This window comes from Ruditapes philippinarum, unplaced genomic scaffold (genome assembly GCF_026571515.1).
Source record: "Ruditapes philippinarum isolate M1 unplaced genomic scaffold, ASM2657151v2 ctg1593_1_1_1_1, whole genome shotgun sequence".
Lineage (NCBI taxonomy): Eukaryota > Metazoa > Mollusca > Bivalvia > Venerida > Veneridae > Ruditapes > Ruditapes philippinarum.
In genome coordinates, this window is record NW_026854843.1 from 80108 (window position 1) to 107392 (window position 27285).

The following is a 27285-nucleotide window of genomic DNA, read 5'->3' on the forward strand; positions in this document are numbered from 1 at the left end:
CGATCTTATTTTAAAGAATATTTATTTTATTTCTAGCATGTCAATGTTTGATTATTTTAATTTACTTGTCATGAATTTATTTTATTTTGATAAAAAAAATTTATAACAGTACAATATTGGACAGTCTTTGGAAGAAGTTGTTGTTGCTTTTCTTATGTATATTTGAATAATTTTTTTTCGGAATTATTTATATTATTCTTTCTTTGGTGTAATAATTTCTTCCCCAACATAGACAAAACAATATAGTACAGCGTTGACCCACCTGGTCTGAACCTTTGTTACGCACTTAATTTAACAAGGAGGAAGATAAATAAGAAAACAATCAGTGCAATTGTCTCAACCCAGTTACCTTCTATGTTCGATGATAAAATATCATGCAAACATACTGACGATGGACCGTTAATCAACTACTGAATGGTATTTAACCAGTCAAGCTTAAAAGTCGCCACATTATCACAACAAGAGTTGGGTTACTTGAAACCAAACCAATGAAACAAGATCGTCAATCTCAATAAAATAAACATATACGTAGAAATGAAATAACATGTTTTACTTATGCTTGTTACAGGAGATAATATTTCTGAACGGGGACCGGACCAAACAGATTCAGATAGAGATTATCAATGATGATATACCAGAACCTGACGAGGTATTTGAGGTTGTACTCTCTAACCCTAAAAATGGACTTGTGCTTGGAACGCCTAGCAGAGGTAAGGTTGTTTTGTCGTCGCCCAACAATAGTTCTTTGTTCTTAGATAAAAATTTATTTGTAACACTAAATTTATAAGTTTCAAATGGTTCAGCAATCTCATAGTATTCCTGTACATGAATATCCTCTTTCAGCCACTGTGACAATACTAGCCAATGACGATGCAGCAGGATTTGTGTATTTTGAGGACATTGACCCTGTGACCTTGGATGAGCCAACAGCAGACGACACCCTGGTAACATCTGCTGAGTTTGTGATTCAGCGCGGACCAGGAATGTATGGTGTAGTAAATGTGCCATTTGAGATAGTTCCTGAGATCGATACTAACAGAGATGACCTGTCCCCGATGCAAGGTCTTGCTACATTTCAAAATAAACAGGTTTGTTTTAATTCGTCAAATTACGATTCATTTTATTCTTTTATACTCCAAAGTCACAAATTAATTTGAAATTAATAGAATACCATATAATAATGTTGTTTTATTTGTGTTACCAAGATAATATAATGCCATCAAGATTTTTTTTTAAAAATGCGTTTTAACAAATTATCTTGACACTGGAGAATAGTTATATTTTATTCTCATTAATGAAATATTGGGTTTTATCAGTGAGATACTAAAAATATCCTTTAGTGTTTATCAGTTATTGGTAAAAAAACAATTACTGTGTTTATTTATCAGATAGCATATTAAATGAGGGGAGGAGTGGGGGTGGAAGGGGTTCATGAAAATGATTCTTGGTTCTTAGTCAAATAATCTTAGTTCTTATTTACTCAAAATTAAAAATATATTGCTGATACTTTTAACACCAATGTGAGTATTTTTAAAATACTTTATTAATATACAAAACTTCAGACATCGGCAAGTATAACCATCACAGTACTGGATGACAACATACCCGAGGATGCTGAGAGATTCACGCTAACATTACTACCTCCAGACGGGACCGCTAAGCTGGGGACAAAAATACAGAGAACCATCATAATCAACTCGAATGACTCGCCGAACGGTTTACTGAGTCTGTATGCAGCAAATACAAAGTAAGATATTAATATTCATAAAGTAAGTTATTAATATTCATATAGTAAGTTATTAATATTCATATAACCTTACACCATTAAATTTGTATAATGGACTTGCCCAGCTTTGAATTTGGAACTGTTCATTTAAATTAAAGGGATATCATTATCCTGAATTTGAGCAGACGACACATAAAATTTAAATGGTCAGACTGCATCAGTGTGCAATAGGCAAATATTAAAGTATATCGAGGGACAAATCATCAGAAAGAAGTCATGTATCAGCAATTTTTTTCATACAAAGTTATTTTTATGTTCTCTAGCCCCCAATGCCTCCATAGTCTTCTTTCCCCCCCCCCCCCAGCCGCCATCATGACCTCAGTACTGTCTGTAGACTGACAAAACAGTTGTTTGTGGGGGGAGGGGGGAATTTGTGTCCTATGGCCATTGTAGTTTATCCTATAATCATATGTTTAACATTTAACTGAAAATAAAAATTATTTAGGAGTCATACTTTTAAATTATTAAAATATTCATTTTCTTTGCAATGAGATAATTCATATTTTGTGTTTCAGAATGCGAGAAATATCAGTTGAAGAGGGCGTAGGAATGTTACATTTTGAGGTCATCCGTACCCAGGGAATGGAAGGTCAGGTGATGGTTGACGTAGCAACAGAGCCGGGTACTGCCACCACTACTGCAGATATATCGGCTGTTAGTCTGGTACCCATACAGGTATTTTAAACATTCAAATACTTTTATATCAAAATATTTGTGTAATCTTTTTGCACTCTGCCCTGAACATTTTATGTTCCCCGAAGAGAAAATGAGGTTATAAAAATGGGCTCTGTCAATCCATCTGTCTGTCGATCACATCGGGTCTGGTTTATAGCTCAGCCATTCATCCAGGGTCTTGTGCAACACCCAGACCCCTACCACCAAGGTCAAGGTCACACTTGGAGATCAAAGGTCATCATGGTCTGAATGAAGTTATACTTTGTGTCCGGTCCATAACTTTTTCATCCATCAAAGGATTTTTAAATAATTGTAATTTGACACTAATGTTCACCATAAACAAGACAAATTGTCATGCACAACACTGAGAATCCTACCTCCAAGGTCAAGGTCATGCTTCAAAGGTCAAAGCTTAACATGGTAGATGTATTTTCCTTGTCCAGAGAATTACTCTGAAAGTATTAGAGAGATTATTTAAATGAAACTTAAAACAATATCTATGCTGTTGATATATATACAAAAAAGATTCCATTTTCAAGATACAACAGAGTTTGGGTTGAAAACATAGCTAATTTTAAATTTAGTACTTTTTAATTTCATGATTTTTTGATATTTTTTTTCTTGTTTAGGTTCTTGGAACTACTTATGTGGAAGACTGGTCGAGTTTCATGATCAATGATACTGTGTTTATATTGATGCATAAACCGTCTGTTGTTGGAGAGATGACCTCACCACTGGGGTCACAGGGGTCAGTAGGGCCGGTTGACATGGCAACACTCATGTACACAACATTGTTCAGATGGCAAGGGGAACTGGTACCTATTCAGGTATTAATATGCTTAGATTATAGTAATGTTAGATACAATGAGATGAAATGGAAATAAAAGACATAGATAAATAAATAATAAATGTTTAACATTTAAGATACAGTTTGTTTAAAAAAAATATCTTTTTTCAATTTAAAGGGACTCCACTGAGGTTTTTTTATGTAAGGGGACTGGAAATAATTATTATTTTTGCAATGCTTTTCACTCAAATATGGCTAAGAATAGCACATAACAATGATTTTTTTATTGATTTTTTAGTACATTTTCTATTTATATTTTGAATATTTTTCTGTTTTAATTGCCCCTCTGATCTACGTTACGTAAGAAATCCAAATTTAATGTTTTAAACTTTTGAACCTCAAGTGGAGTTCCTTTAAGTCTTTCTTCTTGGGCAGGATAAGGGTTACTGAAATATGAGATTACTTGGTAAAATTGTTCACCATTTGAATTCTATAATAAAATATAATCTTCTTGATGTGTGTGACCTATAGTGACATTATATAATCTTGTTTGATATTGAAACCCCTTTATCCAAAAAATGGATTGTTTCAGATTCAAATCATGGAAAGTATACTATTGTTATTTTGATAATGAGCATGTACATTTGAATTTTCAGACTGTAGAAACAGATGGTATATCCTCATTAAAGGCATTTGTCATTGATGGTGTACAATATCTGGTGATTACAAACAAAGGTAACCATAACAGATACGAGACACACAGTCGACTGTACAGGGTAGACAACAGTGGACAACTCTTACTGGTAGGTTCAGTAGTAGTACTCTCCCCTGATTACCCAAAAACTGTGACAAGTTGCCTCCCTTGATAAACTTTACAAGCTTGAAAATATAACCATTTACTGTTTTAATATTAGTGGTTAGTGGCTTCAATTATAGGCTTGCACTCTTGCACTGTCTAAACAGACATTATTCTTTATACATGTATAATGGCTAGAAGTTCTAAATTCAAACCAGAACTAGTCCATTTCAATTTAATAACAGCCTAATAATGTGTTAATTAGAGTTGTCATTTATATTTTAGATACAAAATCTTGATAGCCGAGGGGCAACCGATGTCGTTTACTTCAACCGGAACAATATTCACTATTTAGTGATAGCAAACTCGCAAGACAACGGTGGAAACACAGAGGTCAATACTGACATATGGCGCTGGGAACCAGTCCAAAAACAATTCAGCAAAGTTTCAACTTTACGCACACTGGGCGCCAGTTCTCTTGCAGTATTTGAAATTGAGGATAAGATTTTTCTAGCTGTTACAAACTTTTATGACTCAGTCCAGAAGTCGTACCAATTAGAGTAAGTTAAAAAAAAAAATGAAGTTTTTGTATATTTAGACTATGTTCAGTAAAACTGATGTTCAGTTGTTTTGTGAGTGACAAAATTTTTTTTTTTAAATTCAAACTTATTTTGCAATCATTTTTGCTATATAAAATATTTTGTATTGATTTAATGATGTCTACCCACATTTCACTGTATAGATTCTTGGCCAATATCTATCTTTGGGAAAAAAATAATATTCTGTTCACCTTGCCAACCAACCCGACAAAAATGCTGCCAATCCTTAACCTTCTGAATTTCTTACATGAACTTTCCCAGCTTCAATATTTGGAATGTCTAGATGTAAATTTAATGTTGGTCAGCCAAATTTATAGAACTAGGTCTAACTACATGGTTAGCCAGGCTCTATATTGGTCACAAAAGCTAATCAATTTTCGTTCAAGCTGGTTATGGGTTAAGTTGCGTCTTAAGATACAAAATGTAGTAAGTCCAGAGTAAAAGGTTTTGAACTTGCATCCATAGAATTTATTTTAAAATGTATTTACTTAACTATTTGAATATCTTGGTATCAAATGTTTGATATGGTTTTACCCCCTATTTTATAGGGTTATAATATTGTGATAATGATATTTTGCAGTTCAAAGATATACAAGTTTGACGCCACTGAGAAATTTTCACAACATCAAAACATACCAACATCTGGGGCTATCGATGTTAAACACATCAGAATTCGCTCCCTTGATCTGCTGATATTCGCCAACAATCGGGACAACACGGTGAGCAGTCCGCAGAAATCAGACGTGTATCGCTGGGATATCACAGCGCAAGGATTTGTTCTGCATGAACGACTCGAGACGAATCGTGTTGAAAATGTAGAACTGTTCACAGCTTTTGATGACACAGGTTTGCTTTAACTGTCTTGCTAAGTCAGAAATGTTTTCTTAACTTTCTTCTTGAGATCAATTAACAATTCCTTTTTTCAAATGAAAATTTTTTCTATTATTTTCAGAATTTCATTTTCGGTGATTAAAAAAAAATATGCGAGGGTGGTGATGACCTAGTGGTTAAGGTGCCTATAAAGGCTGCCTTTCAACCCAGGGATCATGGGTTCAGGCGGTATTGAGGTTATGATCATAATTTCTTATATAAATGACATATGACAGTGGTAGAACCACAAACATTCTGTTAGCCAGCTTCCCCACATGGAAGAATCCAAAGTACCTTGCAAGATTAGAACTCACCAGCAGTAAGAGTGAGTTGAGTTCACAAACCCACAGCATCAAGGGGGATGGAAAACTAAACAATCTTATGTTAAATGGTTTCTTTATTGATTATCTAAATAATAATTATTATTGTTTTTTATTACAGTTTATGCAATATTTGCAAACACAATCGGGTCATCTGAGATTTTTTCCTGGGAGGTTCAGGCCAGTCATTTTGAGTTAGTGTGGACTGGTCGGCCGTCACTTAGTATGGTTCCAATTACGATCCCTCAAGTTTCCGGACAAATGAACCTGATTGCTATAGCCGATAAAAATATAACAACAAACCCAGTCATATACCAGCTTATCAAGGTTAAGGACAGCGACTTTGCCCCAAGGTACGATTTTATTTTTTTTAATTATGATGTAGTCAAACCGGTGAACAAAGGCCACCAAAGGGAGAGATAAATGAGCTGTGTCACGACAAAACCAATATAATGGGTTTGCGACCAGCATGGATCCAGACCAGCCTGCGCGATCAGGATCCATGCTGTTCGCTTACCAACCCTTTTACCAGTCGAGAAACTGATAGCAAACAGCATGGATCCTGATCAGACTGCGCGGATGCGCAGGCTGGTCTGGATCCATGCTGGTCGCAAACCCATTATGTTGGTTTTGTCGTGACCCGGCTCAAAAAATGGTCTTAATAGACAAGTGGTCTGTATTTAGAGGTTGTGTTATTCCATTTTATTAATAAAAGGTTGTCAAAAAGTGTTCTTTATCTACAGGTTATCTTTATTTATAGGTGGTCTTTAACACAGGTTTCACTGTATATTCTTTTGTATTTGGATAATTTCTAACAATTTAAAAGTAAAATATATTACTCACTGTAAAGTGTTTGAAGAATAAATTCTAACACAACCCGCATTTTTTCCTATTGAACATAGAGGAACCGAAAGTGTGTGTTATTTTGCAATAAAATCACAGTTTGACATTCTATATTTTGACATGTGACGTAATCATTATACATGTGATGTAACAATTAAAAATGTGTTGTGCTGAAAATAAGTACGGAAACAAATCGGGCGCAATTTGTATAAATATCAGGTATGGCAGCATTTATTTGTTAATGTCGTTTTAGAATCAAAATAATATATCCAAATTGGTGATTTTATCTGACCTGGTAACTATGTGATATTTACTTGCATGTTGCTACGTTGATCAGACATTTTATTTTGCTATTTTTAGAACTGTCACAATGACTTTGGATGCAGGACAAGATATTTTAAGGACGACCATGTACGTAATGCAGGACACGATTCCAGAGGACACTGAAACATTTTATGTGTTTCTACGTACACCACAAGGGGGCGCTGAGATAGGCGTTAATAATAGAATTGCCGTAAACATTTTATCAAATGATAATGCCCATGGTATAATTGAAATAGCACAGGTTAGTGGAAGTTTTTATTTGTTTTTGGTTTTTTTGTGTGCTTGTTTGTTTTAGCAGTTTTGATGTGGATGCTTTTATGTTTGTTAAAATATTAATTCAAGTGCATTTTTGGCTTAGATTTTTGTTAAGCTTACAAAAGATGCTTTCGAAAAAAAAAATACAAAAAGACATGCCAATAGCATTTATTTCTCATAAGGGTTTATATTCTACTTGGGGTGCCAGCTTGTGTCTGAAATATTGCAGAAAAAAGGGAACCAGAAGTCTTCCCCTATATCAGTGAAGCAGGAAAACAGCTCTATGATTGTGACCTCAAAATAAAAAAATACAACAAAATACCTTTAACTTTTTATACCGCCTCTGTGGTCGAGGGGTTAGAGTCGATGACTTCTAATCCAGTTACCTCTCTGGCGTGGGGTTCGATCCCCGAGAGATTCTTTGGTTTGTTTGTTTGTTTGATTGGGGTTTACGTCACATCGACAAAGTATAGGTCATATCTCGACGTTCCAGCTTTACGGGTGGAGGAAGACCTCATTTGCCCTTCCGTGCATTATTTCAGGCACGAACGGGCACCTGAGTAAACCACCGACGTTCCGTGAGCTAGCTGGAGAACCTTTGGTAGTTAAGCACGGAGGAAGGTAGTCTTGTACTGGTGTAACTCTCCAGGAACGATGGTTTGGAAACTACCCGCCTATATGACTGAAAATACAGTTGGGGAAAAGGCGTAAAATGAAACAAACAAACAAAACAAACAAAGCTCATACTATTTGTACCCTAATGCTGAAATATATTATTATGGTTCCTATAAATAAGTAAGAAATTGATTAGGTATATGGCAGAAATATTTCTTTTTTATGACCAGGAATAAGACCCTATTATACAAGCAAACTGTTCTATTTTATGATTGAAAACATTTATGATCATACTTGTATAACCATTTCAGGATTCACTGGAAATACGAGCCCAAGAGTTACCGGGTAGAGATAATCCGCAACCTGTGAATATCATACGTCACCAAGGTTATTTTGGTCATGTGACAGTGAAATGGGTTGCTACGGGAGACCATGACGGCACCAATGACATCACACCACTTGAAGGACTGGTGAGGAAATTTTGCATTCCTTTAAATGTTTTTTATCAGTCGGTATGAAGATTTTTTGTGTTAAATACTGAAAATTGAGAATGTTCCCTAAATGTCTCAAACTTTGGTAAAATTGTAATTTTCGCCAAATTTGCTGAAATTGTAAATGTCGCAGTGAGGTTTATTTAGTCATTTCAATAAAGGCAGTAATTAATGCATGCTAATATTATATCATCATTTTCAAGAAGCATAACCAGGCCTCAGATGAACCTCATTGGCAATGGTACTACCACCGTGGAAAAAAAAAGAATTAATAGTGTCATTCTATTATATAAATTCTTAAGAATGACTTATTTTCATTGACTACTTGTTAACAATATAATGCGATTTTAGATATCCAGTTGATACTTGTGTCATCTGCTTTTCATGCCATATGACGTAATTTGTGTGATGTAATTTCAAATAATATAGTTGCCTGATTCATTATTAAGTTCATGTACGAGGACTTCATTTTCGAAATTCAGATTGAAATTGCCGATGGCCATTCGGGAGCCACCATTACTCTGACAATTCGAGATGATGACATTGCAGAATTACAGGAAGTGACCTACATACAACTGACCCAGATTGTTGACACTGGAACGGTACTGCCTGGCAGGGGAGCTCAAATAGGTAGAATTTTGTTTTGTTATTTCTCAAAGGTAGTTCATGTTAAGACCTGATTTACCAAGTTAACCAAGAACAAGGAATTGTGGGCTAGTTTGGTTTGTTCAACAGATGTCATCTGCTTTTGCTGCTATTACTATGGCTGTTACTCTAAAAAAATTGGGAATAAAAAAAAATTGAAAAATTTACAAGCCTGACAGAGGGTAGAAACTTTGAATTTGATTTCAAAAGATGATTGGGTTGATCAGACCTGCAGCTAGAACCCAACACTAGGGAAGTTATATTTCTATATAGTCAATGTAAGGGAACTAATTTTATTATAAATTAAAAATGAGAAAGTCCATTTTATTTGTTAATGCCATGGAAGAGATTTTGGTAGAGTTCTGCAAAAGACACCTATGATCTGAATAGTTTGTGTATGCCTTCAAATGAAACACAGACTTCATAACTGCCTTTGACAATGAGCAATGGCTGAATATATACATGAAAGTACAACTTTTGCATATTGTGTCTCAAAAGGGTCAGCCTGACTAAAGTCCAGATCTGTTAATTTTTCGCATGTAGGTCTGATTTGTCACCATATTTCTTTTGCCTTCATTGGGTTCGTATTTACGGGGAAAACTATTTTAAGCCATGCAATTAAAGCGCCTTCACAGATATGTATTACTCGAAGTATCAAAATATCACTGTCAGTCAGATCCCTATGTGTAGCGTTAATTAGGAACTGATTCTAATCAGATTGATGTAAAATTTAGCCGATATTAAATATGGTATTTTATACGCAGGTGAGAACAAGACCGCTAAACTGATTGTCTTGGCAAATGATTCACCGTACGGTGTTGTGAAGTGGAGGCAGGTGGCTGTATCTACAAAGGAACCGGAAGGGTCCGACCAGGTCGTTACATTGAACATCATTAGAGAGCAGGGTCTGGCAGGAGATCTTCAAATCACCTTCTCGTAAGTTCACTTTGAGCTCGACTTTTTTTCGAAGAAAGAAAAATGATTGTTATTGTCATAGTCCTATTGGTGTTCCTGAAACTGTTGCCATTGCCTACCTAGCCCTACGTGTTAAAATTTAAAACAAAAAGGAAAAATTAATTTATTATTATTCTTTAATTTCCTTTTTAAAGAATTTTATTTTTATAGATGTGTTTGAATCCTATATTTGTTTGCTTTTAGAAAAGTAAAAAAAGTCCAGTATTGCCCCGCGCGGCGGTGGCTCTTGTTGTTGATAAAAAAGTAACTGAGGATAGTTTTTAATATTTATGGCAATAACACAGACATTATAAAAATGGTAATAAAATACTATTCCAGTTAAAATCTTAGCCATTGTCAAACAAGAGATTTTGCCCAGACAAAATTAACAAAATGAAATAATTTGCCAATTTCAATTCCATGACAAAATATAACTATATGACCCTGCCAGGAGTTTTAAGGTTACTTTGCAGATGTTTGCATCATTTTGTTTTTATGTTTTGATTATAAAATAATATTGATGATGGCAGCATTTTTTCACTTGTCTGTTTTGAAGACAACGTCAAGCTATTATAATTGCCACATCATCATCATCATCATAATGCAAAATGAGCTGTGTCATGACAAAACCAACATAATGGGTTTGCTACCAGCATGGGTCTAGACCAGCCTGCGCATCCGCACAGTCTGATCAAGATCCATGCTGTTCGCTATCAGTTTCGGTACTTGATATAGGGTTTATAAGCGAACAGCATGGATCCTGATCAGACTGCGCGGATGCGCAGGCTGGTCTGGATCCATGCTGGTCGCAAACGCATTATGTTGGTTTTATCATGACGCGGCTCAAATCTTTAATATAGCCTGTTAAATAGTTTTAAAGGTATCAATATGAAACTTAAAATACTCCCTTACCATAACAAAAGGCATTTGTAAGACGAGGGTCATAATTTTGAAAGCTATATTTTTGGAGTTATGCCCCCTTTTTAACTAAGAATTTTTGTTAAAAGTGGTTATTTTTATAGATGAGCATTAAAACTTTGTGTGGTGCAGCCCCTTTATTTTGGAACCTTAACTCAAATAAAGTAATTTTGGATATTATCTATATGCTACAGATATGCGATACTTCTAGATTGGAAAAAAAAAACTTTTGAGTCATAGGGGTGTAAAGATAAGTGTTTTTGACTGGTTTACAGTTTATTATTAATTTTAAATACTGTTACAGGACGTCAGTGGATACCAGTCTACCTGTGAAGCAACAGGCTATATCAGGAATGGATTATATATCACAGTCTAACAGTATGGTGGTGTTACAGGAAAACACAACGTCTGTCTTTGTCGAGGTGGTTATAAAGCAGGTAATAAACGGGACACAAAAATCTGATATTCAAAAGCTCCAGGAGGAACATGTATATTTAAAAATTAAATTCATAGTAGCTGTCCTTGGTCAGTTTTGTACGCGATTTCGATACAGCCTCTACTCAAAACTTTCAGAATGTGTTTAGATTAGAATTACTGCAATTCCAACCCATTCTTTCTGTTATTTTTTTTTTTTTTCAAGAAATTTACATATTACTATTTTAACAAGTGCATTGTGATCTAGTAAGAAAATATGCATAGTTAGAAATAAGAATAAATCATAGTTTTGACATTTAAATGTTTGGGGCTATTCCAAGTTTACTTAACATGAGGAAACAGCCTTTAAATAAAATGGAAACATATTGATACATTTCAAACCTCTTTTTGTACCCGGCCTGTGAGGTACAAATCATTTGTTGTGTATGAAAATCAAGGTTTGAGATCTTAAGTGCTCTAAGTTTTGAAAGTACTACATGTAATAATAAACCAATTGATTCTTTATCCACAAAACGTTACTTTTGAAAAGAGTTAAAATTCTACAATGTTGTTTGTTATTGTATCTTTTTATCATCGAAATGAAATTTTTTTAATCTTTTCATGCAGGACGATTTACCAGAGCCGGCTGAAAAATTCCTAGTAAATATCACAGGTGTTAGTGTACTAGGAGGGGCACCAGCTCCGGGAGCAGAACCCAGCATCCGTATCCCTGGCAACATCGTCACGGTAACAATTGAAGAAAATGATAACGCCAGGGGTATAGTGGAATTTGACGTGACCACAGTAAGTGTGATAAAATTAAGATACAGCGTCTGTTATAGAGATTCGAAAATAGTGGGCAAATTAACCCCCCAATTTGTTTGAACAACAGGGGAGATCTTTTTAAAAAAAACGGGGTGCCGATATCAAATGCCATCTAATAGTCATTTGATAAAGTACCAGTACTATCAAGCCGAGCATCTCAAAAATAATGCTTGATCAGCAATGACCACAACAAATTAGGTTTAAAACTGTTCTATAATATTTTTCTTACGTCTGCACTTCTTAAAAAAACAAAACCAAAAAAAAACAAAAAAAAACCATTAAACTGTTAAACCTATGAAATGTTTTGAATGAAATATTTATTTACGGCAACAAGAGTTGTCCACCCTAACTTTTTCAACAAAAATATTTATTTAATTAGCTTATAGTTTCTTCCCTTTGAATTCCTGTGTTAATGTAAACATATACGCTGAACAGAAATTTTGCAGTCTCTAAGTATGAATATAAATTCTGACAGAGATTTTCACGCACATGTTTAGAAAATGTGCACAATTTTTGAAAATATAGTGTGAATCCTGCAATTGCACATCCTAAAATAGATACTGAGATAACAAAAACTTTTGTAATTTAATTCTTTGAAATTAGATATGAGTTAAGATAAAGATATATACCAGCAGTATGGAATTAAATTTAGCCATACTGCGTATCACTGCATTTTGTCTATCTAATCAGTAAAATGTAGGCTGCTGGTTTTCAGTATTTAATGCTGATATCCCTTACAATGCTAATGGATTGTTCTAAATTCAAAGTGGTACAAGTCCATTATGTAATTCCAGGGAGGGAAAGGGTAAATCATTATTAGTATTTTTATGCTGATATCCCTTACAATGCTAATGGACTGTTCCAAATCAAAGTGGTACAGTTCCTGGCATTACATAATTCTAGGAGGGAAAGGGTTAATCATTTTACTGTATAGATGCCTTGAAATGAGTCATGGGATTGCATTGTTTAAAAAATATTGAAAGAGATAATGCAAAAATGTATGAATCATGATACATTTAATTGTACAGTGGAATCTGTCTTATTCAAAACTCGTCTGAACCAGAAGAAAAGTTCGGATTAGAAAGGTTTCCGGATTAATAAGGTTGAGACATGATTCTTTGTAACAAAAAATAGAGAGACAAAGTGACTTTCAAACATCAAATTTCAGTTAAATATACATACTGGTATTAGTCAGTTTTTTATTGTGCCCCCACGTTAGTGGCGGGCATTTAGATTTACCCTTGTCCGTCCGTCCGTCCTTCCGTCCGTCCGTTCTCCCGGGTGTAGATTTTCCGAGGTTTTTGAAAAAAACCATGGAAACTGCTTCAAAAACCTTGGAAATAAACCAGTTTTACAAGGTTTTTTCTTAATTCCGAGGTTTTTTTTAAAACCTTGGAAACTTTATCCAAGGTTTTTGTATAAAAATCCTTGGAAATAAAGAAAACCTTGGAAACTATCTCGGAATTAAACACTCTGCCAAAAATCAGCTCGGAAAAGCTTGGAAATAAGAACTTCGTCATTTTTTTGCTCGGAAAAGAACTTAGAAAATTTACGTAAAATTTGTTGGAAACACTTTGCCAATATTTAGCTTGGAAATGACCTCGGATAATTGAACTTAACTAAATTTCATATCGGAAAATGTTAAGACATAATCATGATTTAACTTATAATGGGCATCAAAAGCAATAATCAACAGTTAAAGCAAACTAAGATAACAACCCAACTGTAGATTGCCAATGGATATTTCTTAATCCATGGTCAGAGCAAACAATTGTCCAACAGCATGGAAAGGAGAGATTTGGTCCAGGGAATCAATGTTTAGTAATTCCTTTTCAATAAATTTGTACTTTAATCTTCTGAAGCCATTTTTGTGGGAGGAATCAATTAAAAAAATTTAAGTGTGAAAACATGGAAAAGTTAAATAAAATGTAAATTCCTTGTTGCCATAGAATACCTTTTATTAATGGCTATAAAGGTATTGTAACTAATCATAATAAGATAAAGATTATTCAAATAACTGATGATCAGAAAGACTTGAAATTTTTTTTTTTTTTTATTTTCATATTTTTTTTTATATTATTTATAATTATTGTTACTAGATATCTTCTCCATTTTTAAGAATAGATAAAAGAGCAAAACTTATAATTATACAAAAAGAAACAATCAGTGTTTATGTCTATTAGTTTCTAAATGCATCAGTATTTTTCCTGCAGTTTCTTTCTATATAAAGACTTAACTTAGGGTTTCTTGACAGCCTGTAAGCAACACTGAAATAAGAATGCTATTAATCTTTAATATATGTTTTTATGCCATATAAAATAGTATATTAATCTACTAAGCAAGTCTGTGACATACATTCAGATTACAATTTACTCTGCCATTAATTATGTGTACAATAAACATAAATAGTTATTAATTGTCCTTTTAATATATAATTATGTACAATTAATGTGTAAAATATGTATGCTTGATATTTTCTTATAATTAAGATAAATAAATACTGCATCCACTAAGTTTTCACACACAGAATATAACACACTGATCAGATAAAACTAATGGCACCCCAGGTGGTTCCCTCTTATAATCTATGCATGATCAATCTTCTCATTGAGCATTCTGGGATAGACCAGATTGTTCCATGTGATTATTCAGGGGGAGTCTGGGTTTTTATACAATCCAAAACAGTCTAAAATGACACTGCAACTGTGATTCTCTTATAATTTTCAAGTTTTACTTTTATTTATCATTTGATATATTTGTACCTTCAATAAAATTAATGTAAAAATAAAATGATGATGGCTTTGATATTTTGGGATCACCCCTGTTTCACATTATGATTGCCCCTTCAGTTATACTGTTGAAAAATTTGAATCTCAGACATTAATGGGTCAAGTGGTTATAGTTGGAAATAGTGCAAACCTGGATTTATTTTAAGCAATTTTGGACATATCTTGTTTTAAATGTTAGGGAGCATATTTTGGAATTTTCAAAGAAAACATTTATCTAAGTGTGACAAGATTCAGGAAATGTTTGGTTGTTGTAATTGAATCTAAAGATCAATGACCTGGGACAGGAAGATAAACAAAAGAAACATGATAGTAAAAAGGTTCAGGTAAATAATTTTAGATACATTTATGCATAAAATCTGCTGTTGTTTTTTTTTTAAATAAGTATTAAATACAAACTATTTTAGATCTATATTTTTAACCTAAATGTAAGCTAGTTTAAATACAATTGTTTAGAGGATATTTTTAGAGTATTAATGTTATTTTTGTCTATGATTGTATTGAACAAGATGAGTGCATGAAACTATGATGACATTATTTATAAACTCAAATTCATCTTTCATCTATTATTTGAATCTACAAATTTTTAATTACAGAGTCAGCTTGAAAGCAAGTTTGCAAGACTGTTCCAAACTACAAGAAGATGGCAATCCAGCTTTGCTGTGTTTTTAAATATCATAGTATATCATTGGCATCCAGGCATCGATTAAGCCAACTGTAGACCAGGAAAGGCTTCAAGGAATATACTACAGTATGTTTTTGTTTTAAAACTAGGTTTTGAAAGTTTCAATTTGAAATTTGAATGAATGAAGGTTTCTGGAACTGATTTTTTTATTGATACTTTGTTGGAAATGCTGTTAATGTTACATGATGACTCTCCAGCTTTATTGATACAGATGTCACTTTGAGCAGACAGATACAATAAGTGTAGGCAATGGGAATCACCTTATGAAAAGCGTTATTTTTTGCAATATTTTTAGAGTGCTTTAGGTTGTAACATCCAGTATGACACTATCTAAAATAATAGTAACAGACATCGTTTCTTTTCTAAACATCGCAGAATTGTCACACTGCTTACCAAAGTTTTCTTGAAATCCTGACACTAAGTACTGATGAAGAAAAATAAGAAATCAACATGAAAAAAATTAAATTCACTATTTCAAAACAGTAGACCAATATTTAAAAGTAACTACAGAAAAGGTCATTTGAAAATATTAAAGCCTTCATTTTAATCAATGGTCTTGAACAACTTGTAATTCAAGTAGTTTTGGATCACTCAAAAGATGTATTTCTTTTCACAAAAGTGCTGATTTTTTAAAACAATATATATCAACAGTGAACTGATATTTTTGTCTATGGAAACGTTTAAGGAATGTATCATTTTTTTTATTGATTAATAAAAAAGAAATTAAATGATGTAATTCTGATTGCCTACACATACTGAACTATCCTGAGTATAACCACAGGTGTTCCTTAATCCTGGGCTGGATAGCTCCCTCAGAGGGAAGAAGCCCATCCTGGCTTCAGGAGTCAAAAATACAATGTTGTAAGGCAAGTAGTTTGAAGTCTTTGATCCTGACCACATGGAGAGGGAAGCGCCCAATGGAGAGGGAAGCGCCCAGTGGGGATTTTATATAATTGTTTTTCTAACTTCTTTCAATGGCTGTACTTTATTAAATGTTTACTTTATTTATTTCAGGATTTGTATTCTGGAGCATTTTCCACATGTGACCCCTGTGATGGTGAGGGAAAAACTAAGGGACATTTAAAAATCATGAAGAGTGAACAGGAATTCAAAAGATAGATATTTGAATACATTAAAATTTAACCGGATACCAAAATATTATAACTGAACATTGAGTGTAATATTTACCATTAAAGACTTCTAACTTAACTTTTCATTTGTAGTGCATTACTATTTACTTCACACTGACATTAAATGTTTCAGTGAGTCATGTGATCATTTTTTGCTCTGTATTATTACAAAGAAGTTTCTTAATTCCTTAAAAGGACAATATAATTGTTCAGAATATTTCATTGGATGTTATATTTTCTGATTTTCCATGGATATTCTAGAAATTTCCAAGGTTTTTGCTCAAATAAACCTTGGAAAATTCTCTGATGCCCTTAAGTAAGAATCCTCGAAAATATAACAGTATTCCCACGGTTGTGAGAAACTTTCCGAGGTTTTCATTTAAAAACCTTGGAAAACAAACCACGGAAACACTTTAAAAATCCTTGGAAATCGTTCCAATACTCCGAGGTCACTCATTTTCCAAGGTTTTCTAAACAAGATCCTCGGAAATTATTTTACGAGGTTTTTATTCTGAAATCCTTGGAAATCGTTCCAATACTCCGAGGTCATACTTTTTACGAGGTTTTTTTAAAAAAAAACTCGGAAATTTTTTTACAAGGTTTTTCACCCTCTCCCTATTTTTCCAAGGTTTTTTTAATAGCAAAGTTTTGCATTTTCTTGTTCCAATACTCCGAGGTTTTTTTCCAAGGATTTTGAGCCAAAAACCTTGGAAAATCTACACCCGGGCACTTTTGTGTCGCACGTAACTCAAAAAATATTTGACTTAGAGTCATGAAAATTTACAGGAATGTTGATCAGCATGTGTTGTTGTGCACCTGGGTATTTTCATCTGGATATATTTAGTATTTTTAGAGTTATTGCCCTTGACTTAGTAAAATTTTGCAATTTTCAACTTGTGTCCCACGTAACTCAAAAAGTATTTGACCTAGAGTCATGAAACTTTACAGGAATGTTGATCAGCATGTGTAGTTGTGCACCTGGGTATTTTCATGTGGATATTTTTAGTACTTTCAGAGTTATTGCCCTTGACTTAGTAAAATTTTGCAATTTTCAACTTGTGTCGCATGTAACTCAAAAAGTATTTGACCTAGAGTCATGAAACTTTACAGGAATGTTGATCAGCATGTGTAGTTGTGAACCTGGGTATTTTTGTCTGGATATTTTTAGTATTTTCAGAGTTATTGCCCTTGACTTAGTAAAATTTTGCAATTTTCAACTTGTGTCGCACGTAACTCAAAAAGTATTTGACCTAGAGTCATGAAACTTTACAGGAATGTTGATCAGCATGTGTAGTTGTGCATCTGGGTATTTTCGTCTGGATATTTTTAGTATTTTCAGAGTTATTGCCCTTGACTTAGTAAAATTTTGCAATTCTCAACTTGTGTCGCACGTAACTCAAAAAGTATTTGACCTAGAGTCATGAAACTTTTAAGGAATGTTGATCAGCATGTGTAGTTGTGCACCTGGGTATTTTTGTCTGGATATTTTTAGTATTTTCAGAGTTATTGCCCTTGACTTAGTAAAATTTTGCAATTTTCAACTTGTGTCGCATGTAACTCAAAAAGTATTTGACCTAGAGTCATGAAACTTTACAGGAATGTTGATCAGCATGTGTTGTTGTGCACCTGGGTATTTTCGTGTGGATATTTATAGTATTTTCAGAGTTATTGCCCTTGACTTGGTAAAATTTTGCAATTTTCAACTTGTGTCGCATGTAACTCAAAAAGTATTTGACCTAGAGTCATGAAACTTTACAGGAATTTTGATCAGCATATGTTGTTGTGCACCTGGGTATTTTCGTGTGGATATTTATAGTATTTTCGGAGTTATTGCCCTTGACTTAGTAAAAGTTTGCAATTTTCAACATGTGTACGTCGCACGTAACTCAAAAAGTATTTGACCTAGAGTCATGTTACTTTACAGGAATATTGATCAGCATGTGCAGTTGTGCACCAGGTACTTTCATCTGGATTTATTTAGTATTTTTAGAGTTATTGCCCTTCACTTAAATTTTTTTTGCAATTTTCAACTTGTGTCTCAAGTTACTGAAAAAGGATTTGACATAGTCATTAAACCTTATGGGCAGGTTGCTCAGCATATTTAGATTTGCACCTGGGGTTTCGCTTGTGGATTTATCCAGTATTTGTAGAGTTATTTCCCTTGACTTAGTAAAAAGAGTGACAGAACAGTGGCGCGGTGGGGGCACCCGTGTCCTATGGACACATTTCTAGTTGTTTTCTCACCTAATTTGGTGATTATCACATAACATATCTGAGACATCTCTTTCTTTAGAATATTGAAGGCAGAGTTGACGTGTATGAAGAATACGGAAGGAATTCTACACTTCGACTCCGGGTGACCAGGTCTGTAGGTTTTTTCGGTCCGATCACCGTCACCTGGAATGCTGCACCATGGGAAGCTACGAGTATGGACTACAGTCCGTTAAGTGGGACACTTAATTTTGCCGAGGATCAAGAAAATGCAGACATTTTGATCACTATTTTAGATGATACTGTGTCAGAAGAATTAGAGGTAAAGTTTAAAGGTTTTTTTTTTAATAATAATATCAGTACACTTTGCTTATTGGGGGCTGCTGCCTTTTATCATGTTTATATTCAAAACTACAACAAAATTCAGACTAAAATTTAGAAACACAATAAAAAGTGTAGTAACAAAAACCCACGCACATTCATTTAGTTAAGAGGTCCGCTAAACTAAGATTCTGTCACCTTTTACCCTTGCTTGACTTTACTAATTTCTTTCAGTTCTATACTGTAATAGAGTAGAAAGGGTTTGTTTTTTGTTCTTTGTTTACTATGTCTATATTTTTTTGAAGTATTGGTTAAATTTTTACTTTACAGACATTTTATGTACGTTTGGTGAACGTGACTGGGGGCGCGGCTCTTGGAACCCGACAGGAAGTGAGGGTAGGGATACTGAAGAACGACTCACCAAATGGACTGTTTAGGTTTGTGACATCCCCCTTGGTTGTGCGGGAATCTAAATCTCCCACAGACCCAGATGGCGAGGTTCGACTGGGCGTAGAGAGGATTCAGGGATCAGATGGCAGCGTTAATGTACAGTGGAGACTGAATGCAGAGGCTGTGTATGACTTTTATGAACCGCATACAGGAACGCTACAATTTGCACAGGTAGGTTGATATAGATACATATGACGCCAAACTTAATAAGAATTTTTGAAATTATGAGATAGGATCCACCTTTTTTTATGGAGTCGCAAACGCAGCACGGGTATGTGATGTAACAAAATATTGAATTCAAGGTTATTTTGTACGAGATATTAATCTTCTTATTTAAATTTAGGGCGAGAAATCAAAGCAGCTGTCATTGAGGACGCGACCAGATAATATCCTCGAGGGTGAGGAGAGATTCCGAGCCTCGTTGATCACCGCCGACAACAATGGCGACATCTCGCACACCCAAGGGGATGTAGAAATAATAGTACTGGCTGACCCAGGGGCAAGTGGTACTATCTCAATCTTACCAGAATATAGGACAGTGTATGTTGGTGAGTAAAATTTTGATGCTTAATTTCTTTTTTCATTCATGATTAAGATTAAAGGAAAATAATAGGATATTGTAAATGTATATTTAAGGTAAAAAGTTAAATCAACCCTTTTATTTCTTGCCAATTGGAAAATTTCACATATTTCTGGTGTATGACACCTCATCACCATGTACATCGTATCTGTCAGGATTATACATGTTCATAATAGAGTAACACTGTAGCATTGAATTGATCTCTGTTCATTTTGGGCACTTTTGTTAAAGATGTAAAGATTAAAAACTTAAGCTTTTATAAAGCAGATTTGAGATTAGATAGTTAATGGAAACGTTTGGTAACATTAAACGTTTGGTAACATTTTAGGGGAACCAGGGGAGTCGGATCCAAATTATGACGGGAAGGTACAGATTGTTCTGACGCGTGGAGCCGGTATCTATGGTGAAGTGACCGTATCGTGGTCTGTAACTCCACGGCAACCAGCCCCAGCTTTTCTACGGAATGAAGGAACCATAACTATCACAGATCTACAACGGGAAGCTGCGATTACATTAGAGGTATGTTCTTAATACCAGTCTATAGTTGTTATACGGAACTCTGCAAGTGTGGGTTTTTCCCAGCTAATCCTTAGGTACAAACAAACATTTACCGTTATAGCTTTACGGTGCACTACCCGTCACAATAGATTAGTTTTGAAGCTGTAACTGTAAAATTTTGTTTGTACCTACAGATTAGCTAGGAAACAAAACAAAATATTCTGAATTCCAGAGTAAGTTTATTATATGAGCTTATAGCAGAAGTTTGTGCACAAAATTTTTTACCCTTTGACCTCCTTGAACCAAAAGTGATAAAGCTTTGTCACCAGTATAGAGCCGGGCCAGTATGCAGCCTGCTCATCTATGGGCTTTCAACAGGCTCTATACTGTTGGTACCTCAGTTTTTGTATTTTCGATATTGAAATCCCTTAAATGTTGAATGAACTGTTCCAAATTCAAAGCTGGACAAAACTCATTACACTAATTCACCAGGATAAGGTCTAATAAGGGATATTGAGAAATTATAACACTTGTAACTTTTTCTAGCTAAGAAAGTGGAAAATGATTTGGAAAAACTTTGGTCGTTTTGGATGGACATCTTTCAAAAATCATGATTTTTTGATATTGATTTGATTGTACCAGATTTTACTTACACAATAGCATATCATATTGATATTTTATTTCTCCGTCAAAACTTTAAGAGAAAACAAATTTCTGTTAAATATTTTTTTAAAAAATGGAATTTTTATTATAAATTTGTCATTAACAGATTTGTGACAAGGGCATTTTTGTTTTATGAAAAAATTATTGTGGTTTATCTATATATTTTTTTTTTCATGAAAACATTTTATGAATAATTTTTTAGGCGCTAGATGACACAGAACCAGAGAGCCGCTTTGTTTATACGCTAAAACTAACTTCTGCCACAGGGGGCGCTGTACTTTCCGATGTGACGTCTGCTATTACAGCAAATATTGTATATGCGGCCAGTGATTATCCACACGGGGAGTTTGTGTTTGATCTACCGCAGGAATATGTTACCACCGAGGATATGTATTCTGTAAATTTCTTTTTTTTTTTTTTTTTTTTTTCAAGGTATTGTTATTGTTCTGCGTTTCGTTAGCCTTATGAAAGATGTTTGAATTGAGCTAGTATGGAGATATGTTATGTACAAAATTTTCTGTGAAAATTGCATAGTGATAGTTAATATAATATAGAAACTGACTTCAAGATTTTAAAAATGACACACCTTAATGATGTAAATCAAGATGTGTGACTCTTAAAACATGCCCCAATGTTCTTGCTTAATGTCTTGTTTTTTCATAAAAATATTCTTGTAATTTCTGTATTCATGCAAGTGGCACAATCTTGCTTCTGTACTGAAGATCCAGTGCACAAAAAAGACCGACCTCCCTTCCTTCCCCCCTCCCACTCCACCAATGTTTGAGCATTTGAAGTTGAACAGTAGATTCTTACATTTTAATTTTTTACCCTAGGTGAGTTTTCCGGTCATCAGACGGGCAGGAAAGAACAGTAGAGTATTTGTGACTTACAAGACGTATCCTGGCACCGCCCTTGCGCACGAGGACTACTTTCCAGAGGAGGGCACGTTGACATTTGAGCATGGTGCCGACCATGCCCTGATAGACATACAACTAAAGCAGGATGATATTCCCGAGGGCCCTGAAAGCTTCTATGTGAATCTGACTTCAGTTAGGCTCGTTGATGACAGGTGAAATATAGATAATGCAATATTCCATCCTATTCTTTCCAATGTTTTATCAAAAATCTTTTTATGACTTAGGACCATGCTTTGATTCCATAAAAAGCAGTTAATTTAGCTTGACAAGTCTAACAATGTTTCATGCATTTTATCAAACTCCTCACAGTGATTACCTCCCTTGGCAGAATTGTAATCACTGCCTTCAAAGACGTCACATGATGATGAAAGTCACATGACGTAAAGTCGAAATTCAAATGTAAATATGGACCGTTACTAAGAAAATCTAACGTTATTTTTCTCTTTCTGTTTTATTTTTAACTTTTAGTGCCTACGTTCGATATAGATTATCAAAAAATTATCGAAAGTATACAAAATAACGAAAAATAAATTCAAACGCTAAAAAATATAAAATATCAAAATATCGTCTCGGTAGAAAATAATCTCATAATTTTTCAAATTATTTCTAAATATTCATATTATTTATTTATTTATTCATAAACATTGTTAAATAAATGAGAGAAAACTTATCTGATAGATAAAAGCAGTAGATAAAACAATTTTTGAAAAAATATAGTATATCAGAAATTCTGATATATCGGGACCTTGGTGGCAGAGATCTACACCGAAGAATTAAGGGGAGATCACTGTGTGGAGATTGGCATTTGATAGAAAACCAGCTTGGTCTTTTTGATGCTTAAAATTCCTCTTCAAAAATGTCTTCATACAGGTATTGAAGTATGTCGCTTAATTGAATATACTGAGGAACATTTCAAACATGTATAAGATAAGTAAAAATACACATTTATACATGTATGTATGCACACATTTATATAAAGTATGCACACATGTATAAATGTGTGTATGTGTATATACTTGTTTAAATGTGTGTATTCTTTGTATAAATGTGTGCCTACTTTGTAGAAATGTGTAAATGTGTGCTTACTTTGTAGAAATGTGTAAATGTGTGCCTACTTTGTAGAAATGTGTAAATGTGTGCCTACTTTGTAGAAATATGTAAATGTGAGCCTTCTTTGTAGAAATATGTAAATGTGAGCCTTCTTTGTAGAAATATGTAAATGTGAGCCTTCTTTGTAGAAATATGTAAATGTGAGCCTTCTTTGTAGAAATGTGTAAATGTGAGCCTTCTTTGTAGAAATGTGTAAATGTGAGCCTTCTTTGTAGAAATATGTAAATGTGAGCCTTCTTTGTAGAAATGTGTGTACCCTTGTTTAACATGTATGTATACTTTAAAGTGTACACACATTTATACAAGAATGCACACATTTATTCAATTATACAAACATTTGTACTAGGGTACACACATTTATGTAAGTGTAAACACATTGTATTATACAAGTTTATACAGTATTTATCATATAATTGCAGCATAAATAACTACACTAAAGTAGCCAGGCTACAGCTGGACCAGCCCCCTGTGATTGGTTCCCTGAATGTGAAGGAAGTTATCATTGAAAGAAATGACAATGCTGAGGGAACCATCCAGTTCACAGATGAGGGAGTCAACTTTTATGGTACTTTTACCTTTAATTGTTATGAATAAAATTTATCTGTACTTTAAGTTTCAATCTCATACAAACAGATATTTTTACCTTTTTTGCCCAGGGCATATAATAATTGAACCGTCTGTCTGTACAAGGTTAACCTAACGCGGCAAGTTGGATTTTTCTTAAGTACTACCTTTGCAAATGGTATATTTGTAGTGTAATTTGTCAAATCCAGTACGGTTTTATAGTTACTAGTTCCTTCTTTTTAGACTTTTTTCCCAACATCTAAATGTTAGATTTAATCTTTTGATTAAGTTATGTGCAGAAATAATTTGATTTCAAAAAAATCTAACAGATAAGATTTTCTGAATGATTTTTTGCCTGTTTTCAGAAAAATATTTTACAAAATTTCATATGCTTTCATCTAATATATCTTTTATTTCTAAATTAAACATTTTTTAATCCCATTGCAGTCACTGAGGAAGAGGGCATGGCTAAGATACCAGTGATCAGAAATGGGGGGAGTTACGGGGCAGTCTCTGTACTGTATAGGACAATCAATGACTCCGCCTCCGAGGGGATAGATTATGTACGCCCACCTGGTGAACTGAGATTTGCCGATGGACAAAGTGAGGCCACTCTTGATGTGACGATAAAAAACGATCCAAAATGGAATTTTAAAAATTTGTGATATTCAAAGTACCCAGGTAAAAAAATTTTTAAAAGCTGTCTTATTTTTACAAATATTTTTGGGAAGGTAAAAATAAAAAAGAATCGGGGTTTTTACTTTGTCAAAAATTTAAATTTGTAAAATGAATTTTTGTATAAATTGTATGATTAGTGATTGAATAAGCACGTTTTTAAAAACCCCAAAAATTGATGACCAATCTCGTGAATTAAAAAATTTTTTAAAATAGGCTCTTTTTTGACTTCAAAATTGAACTTTTAACCTCATTGAGCCGCGTACGAAAAAACCCAAAAATGTGCGTTTGTGACCAGCATGGATCCATAACAGCCTGTGCATCCGCACAGTCTGATCAGGATCCGTGCTGTTCGCTATCAGTTTCTCTACTTGTAAAAGGGTTGGTAAGCGAACAGCATGGATCTTGATCAGACTGAGCGGATGCGCAGGCTAGTCTGGATCCATGCTGGTCGTAAGCACTATGTTGGTTTTGTCGTGACGCGGCTCATACGTATATTTATTTCAGGCGGAGCTTTATTAGGAGATAAGACAATAAGTACAGTAACGATCGCCAAATCTGACTACCCTAATGGAAACTTCGGTTTTAACAGTAGATTGAATATTATATTGGACAACCCATCTTCTACAAACACAACCATGCTCTCCGTAGGACGAACAGGCGGCCTTACTGGTCAACAAACGGTAACTTTCGGGAGTACTTTAATCAAAAAAGGATTATATTATAAACTCAGTGCTAAACCTTTTAAAACTGCAGTTATATTTAAAAAGTTCATATAATTATAAGGTTAGGTTTATTTTTAAAATACCTTGATATCCAACTTGTTTACTGCTTAAGGATATTTGCTTTAAACTTTTCATATTGGTATAAAAATGTAAGAGCATTTTTAAAAGAAAAAGGTGGGGTGTTTTCTTGCCTACTAAATTGTTTAACCTCTAAGAATTTTTGCTTTTAATGATAAATAGGAGAAAAAATGTTGTTGAAGTAACTGACGATGTTCTATTTTTAGGTTTACTGGAGAATCTATGGCCCAAACAATCCAAGTGTGCCTCTAGAATCTACAGAGGACGTAGCATTTGTGACCGAGAGTCGGGAATTCACCTCCGGCAATCTGCTGTGGGAAGACGGGGAGGCGGGAAATAAGACGTTTATCCTGAATATAAAATCATTCTCCAGCTGGGAGATAGAAAAAGTGTTTGTAATTAAACTAGAGTCGATTATCGGATTTCCAAGCACTGTAGGTAACGGAGAGGTGGGCCCGATGCAAGGAAGTGTTGTTTTAACTGTAAGTTATCCGATTGATAGATTTCCACTTCCTATTATTTCCTTCAACTTTGAGAACCTAGAAAAAAGAATGATTTTTTAATTTCTAGCACTTACAAAATCATCAAAAACTGTAACTTAACTAACATTTTTATACCCTTCATTTTCAAATAGTTGAAGATAAAAAATATTTGTTTTCATTATTTAACTTGGACAAAAGGAATTAAACACTGGCTTGCATCATGCACATATATGGCTCTCATGTAACTCAATAGAAGCTTGTTACCATGTTTAATTTTATTTTTGTCTAATTTCTATAACAGATAAGAAAGTTTGGTGATCCAAATGGTATTGTAAGATTTTCTGGACCAGCCCAGCAAGTTCGAGAAGTGGAAGAACCTGAGGGGTCAGGAACCTTGACCTTACAGTTTCCAATCATAAGACGAGAGGACACGGGCAAAATCGGAAACATTGAGGTAATTTACATGTATACATGTAATTAGCCTTTTCTATAAGAATTATCTATACCACATTATAACTTAAAAATATTGAGAAGTTTGATTGCCTAAAGGGTACTAACAAATGACTCCTGGGAGCGGGGCTGGGGGCAGGGAACCAGGGGGGAATGGGGTCACCTGAGCATCAGAGGTCTTTCTTCTTCCACCAATGTAAAGCTTAAAACCTTACTACATACCAAAGTAAAATCAACTTCAGTCTCACATTTCAGAATTTGTAGAATGACAATCCACCAGTTTGACTGGGTACACTAACATGTTCCAGGAAAATGACTTTATGCCGTGCCCGTGCCAATTATTTCTATGACAATGGCTCTAATTGTCTTCCAGCAGAAAAGCCATCAACCTTTACATTCTTGTACAGACTCAATCAAACCGAGTCTGCAATTTTCATATAATTTTGCTAATAATGCCCACGAGAGATCACTTTTTTCAAGACTCGACTAAATAATTACTCATTTAGTAGAATGTAAAAATCTTTGTTACATACAGTGCATTTTTGTTTTTTGATAATTATTCAATCTTGTAGGTATTTTGGGAAGTGTCTGGACCGTTTGGAGACCTGGCTGATGTTCAGCCTAGAAATGGATCGGTCATACTGGCGGACGAAGACCGGTTGGGAGATATATTTCTAGAAGTTCTGTCAGATGACATACCGGAACTTACCGAAACATTTCAGCTTGAAATCACCAAAATTGTTGGCGGGGCATTAATCGACACCCAATATAGAACATCAACTTTTAGAATTAGGTAGGTCTGTTGGTAAAATTTGTTTTTTTTTTATTGGTTTTTTTTTTATT

General features: G+C 34.2%; 1 protein-coding gene across 1 annotated transcript in view; it reads left to right on the forward strand.

Annotated features, from left to right (window-relative positions):
- The window catches only part of LOC132741264 (adhesion G-protein coupled receptor V1-like), a 124502-nt gene that overhangs the window by 64983 nt on the left and 32234 nt on the right, over positions 1-27285 (forward strand). The window contains exons 49-76 of the mRNA XM_060729396.1: positions 569-710; positions 844-1088; positions 1563-1747; positions 2302-2461; positions 3091-3288; positions 3905-4051; positions 4330-4604; positions 5224-5489; positions 5955-6186; positions 7037-7241; positions 8182-8340; positions 8844-8991; positions 9771-9942; positions 11183-11315; positions 11920-12096; positions 19012-19251; positions 19581-19871; positions 20044-20248; positions 20609-20799; positions 21644-21838; positions 22275-22510; positions 23888-24033; positions 24480-24693; positions 24860-24897; positions 25215-25390; positions 25717-25992; positions 26294-26446; positions 27015-27235. Coding sequence (XP_060585379.1) covers positions 569-710; positions 844-1088; positions 1563-1747; positions 2302-2461; positions 3091-3288; positions 3905-4051; positions 4330-4604; positions 5224-5489; positions 5955-6186; positions 7037-7241; positions 8182-8340; positions 8844-8991; positions 9771-9942; positions 11183-11315; positions 11920-12096; positions 19012-19251; positions 19581-19871; positions 20044-20248; positions 20609-20799; positions 21644-21838; positions 22275-22510; positions 23888-24033; positions 24480-24693; positions 24860-24897; positions 25215-25390; positions 25717-25992; positions 26294-26446; positions 27015-27235 — 5426 coding nt within the window. The remainder of the gene's footprint in view (positions 1-568; positions 711-843; positions 1089-1562; positions 1748-2301; positions 2462-3090; positions 3289-3904; positions 4052-4329; positions 4605-5223; positions 5490-5954; positions 6187-7036; positions 7242-8181; positions 8341-8843; positions 8992-9770; positions 9943-11182; positions 11316-11919; positions 12097-19011; positions 19252-19580; positions 19872-20043; positions 20249-20608; positions 20800-21643; positions 21839-22274; positions 22511-23887; positions 24034-24479; positions 24694-24859; positions 24898-25214; positions 25391-25716; positions 25993-26293; positions 26447-27014; positions 27236-27285) is intronic.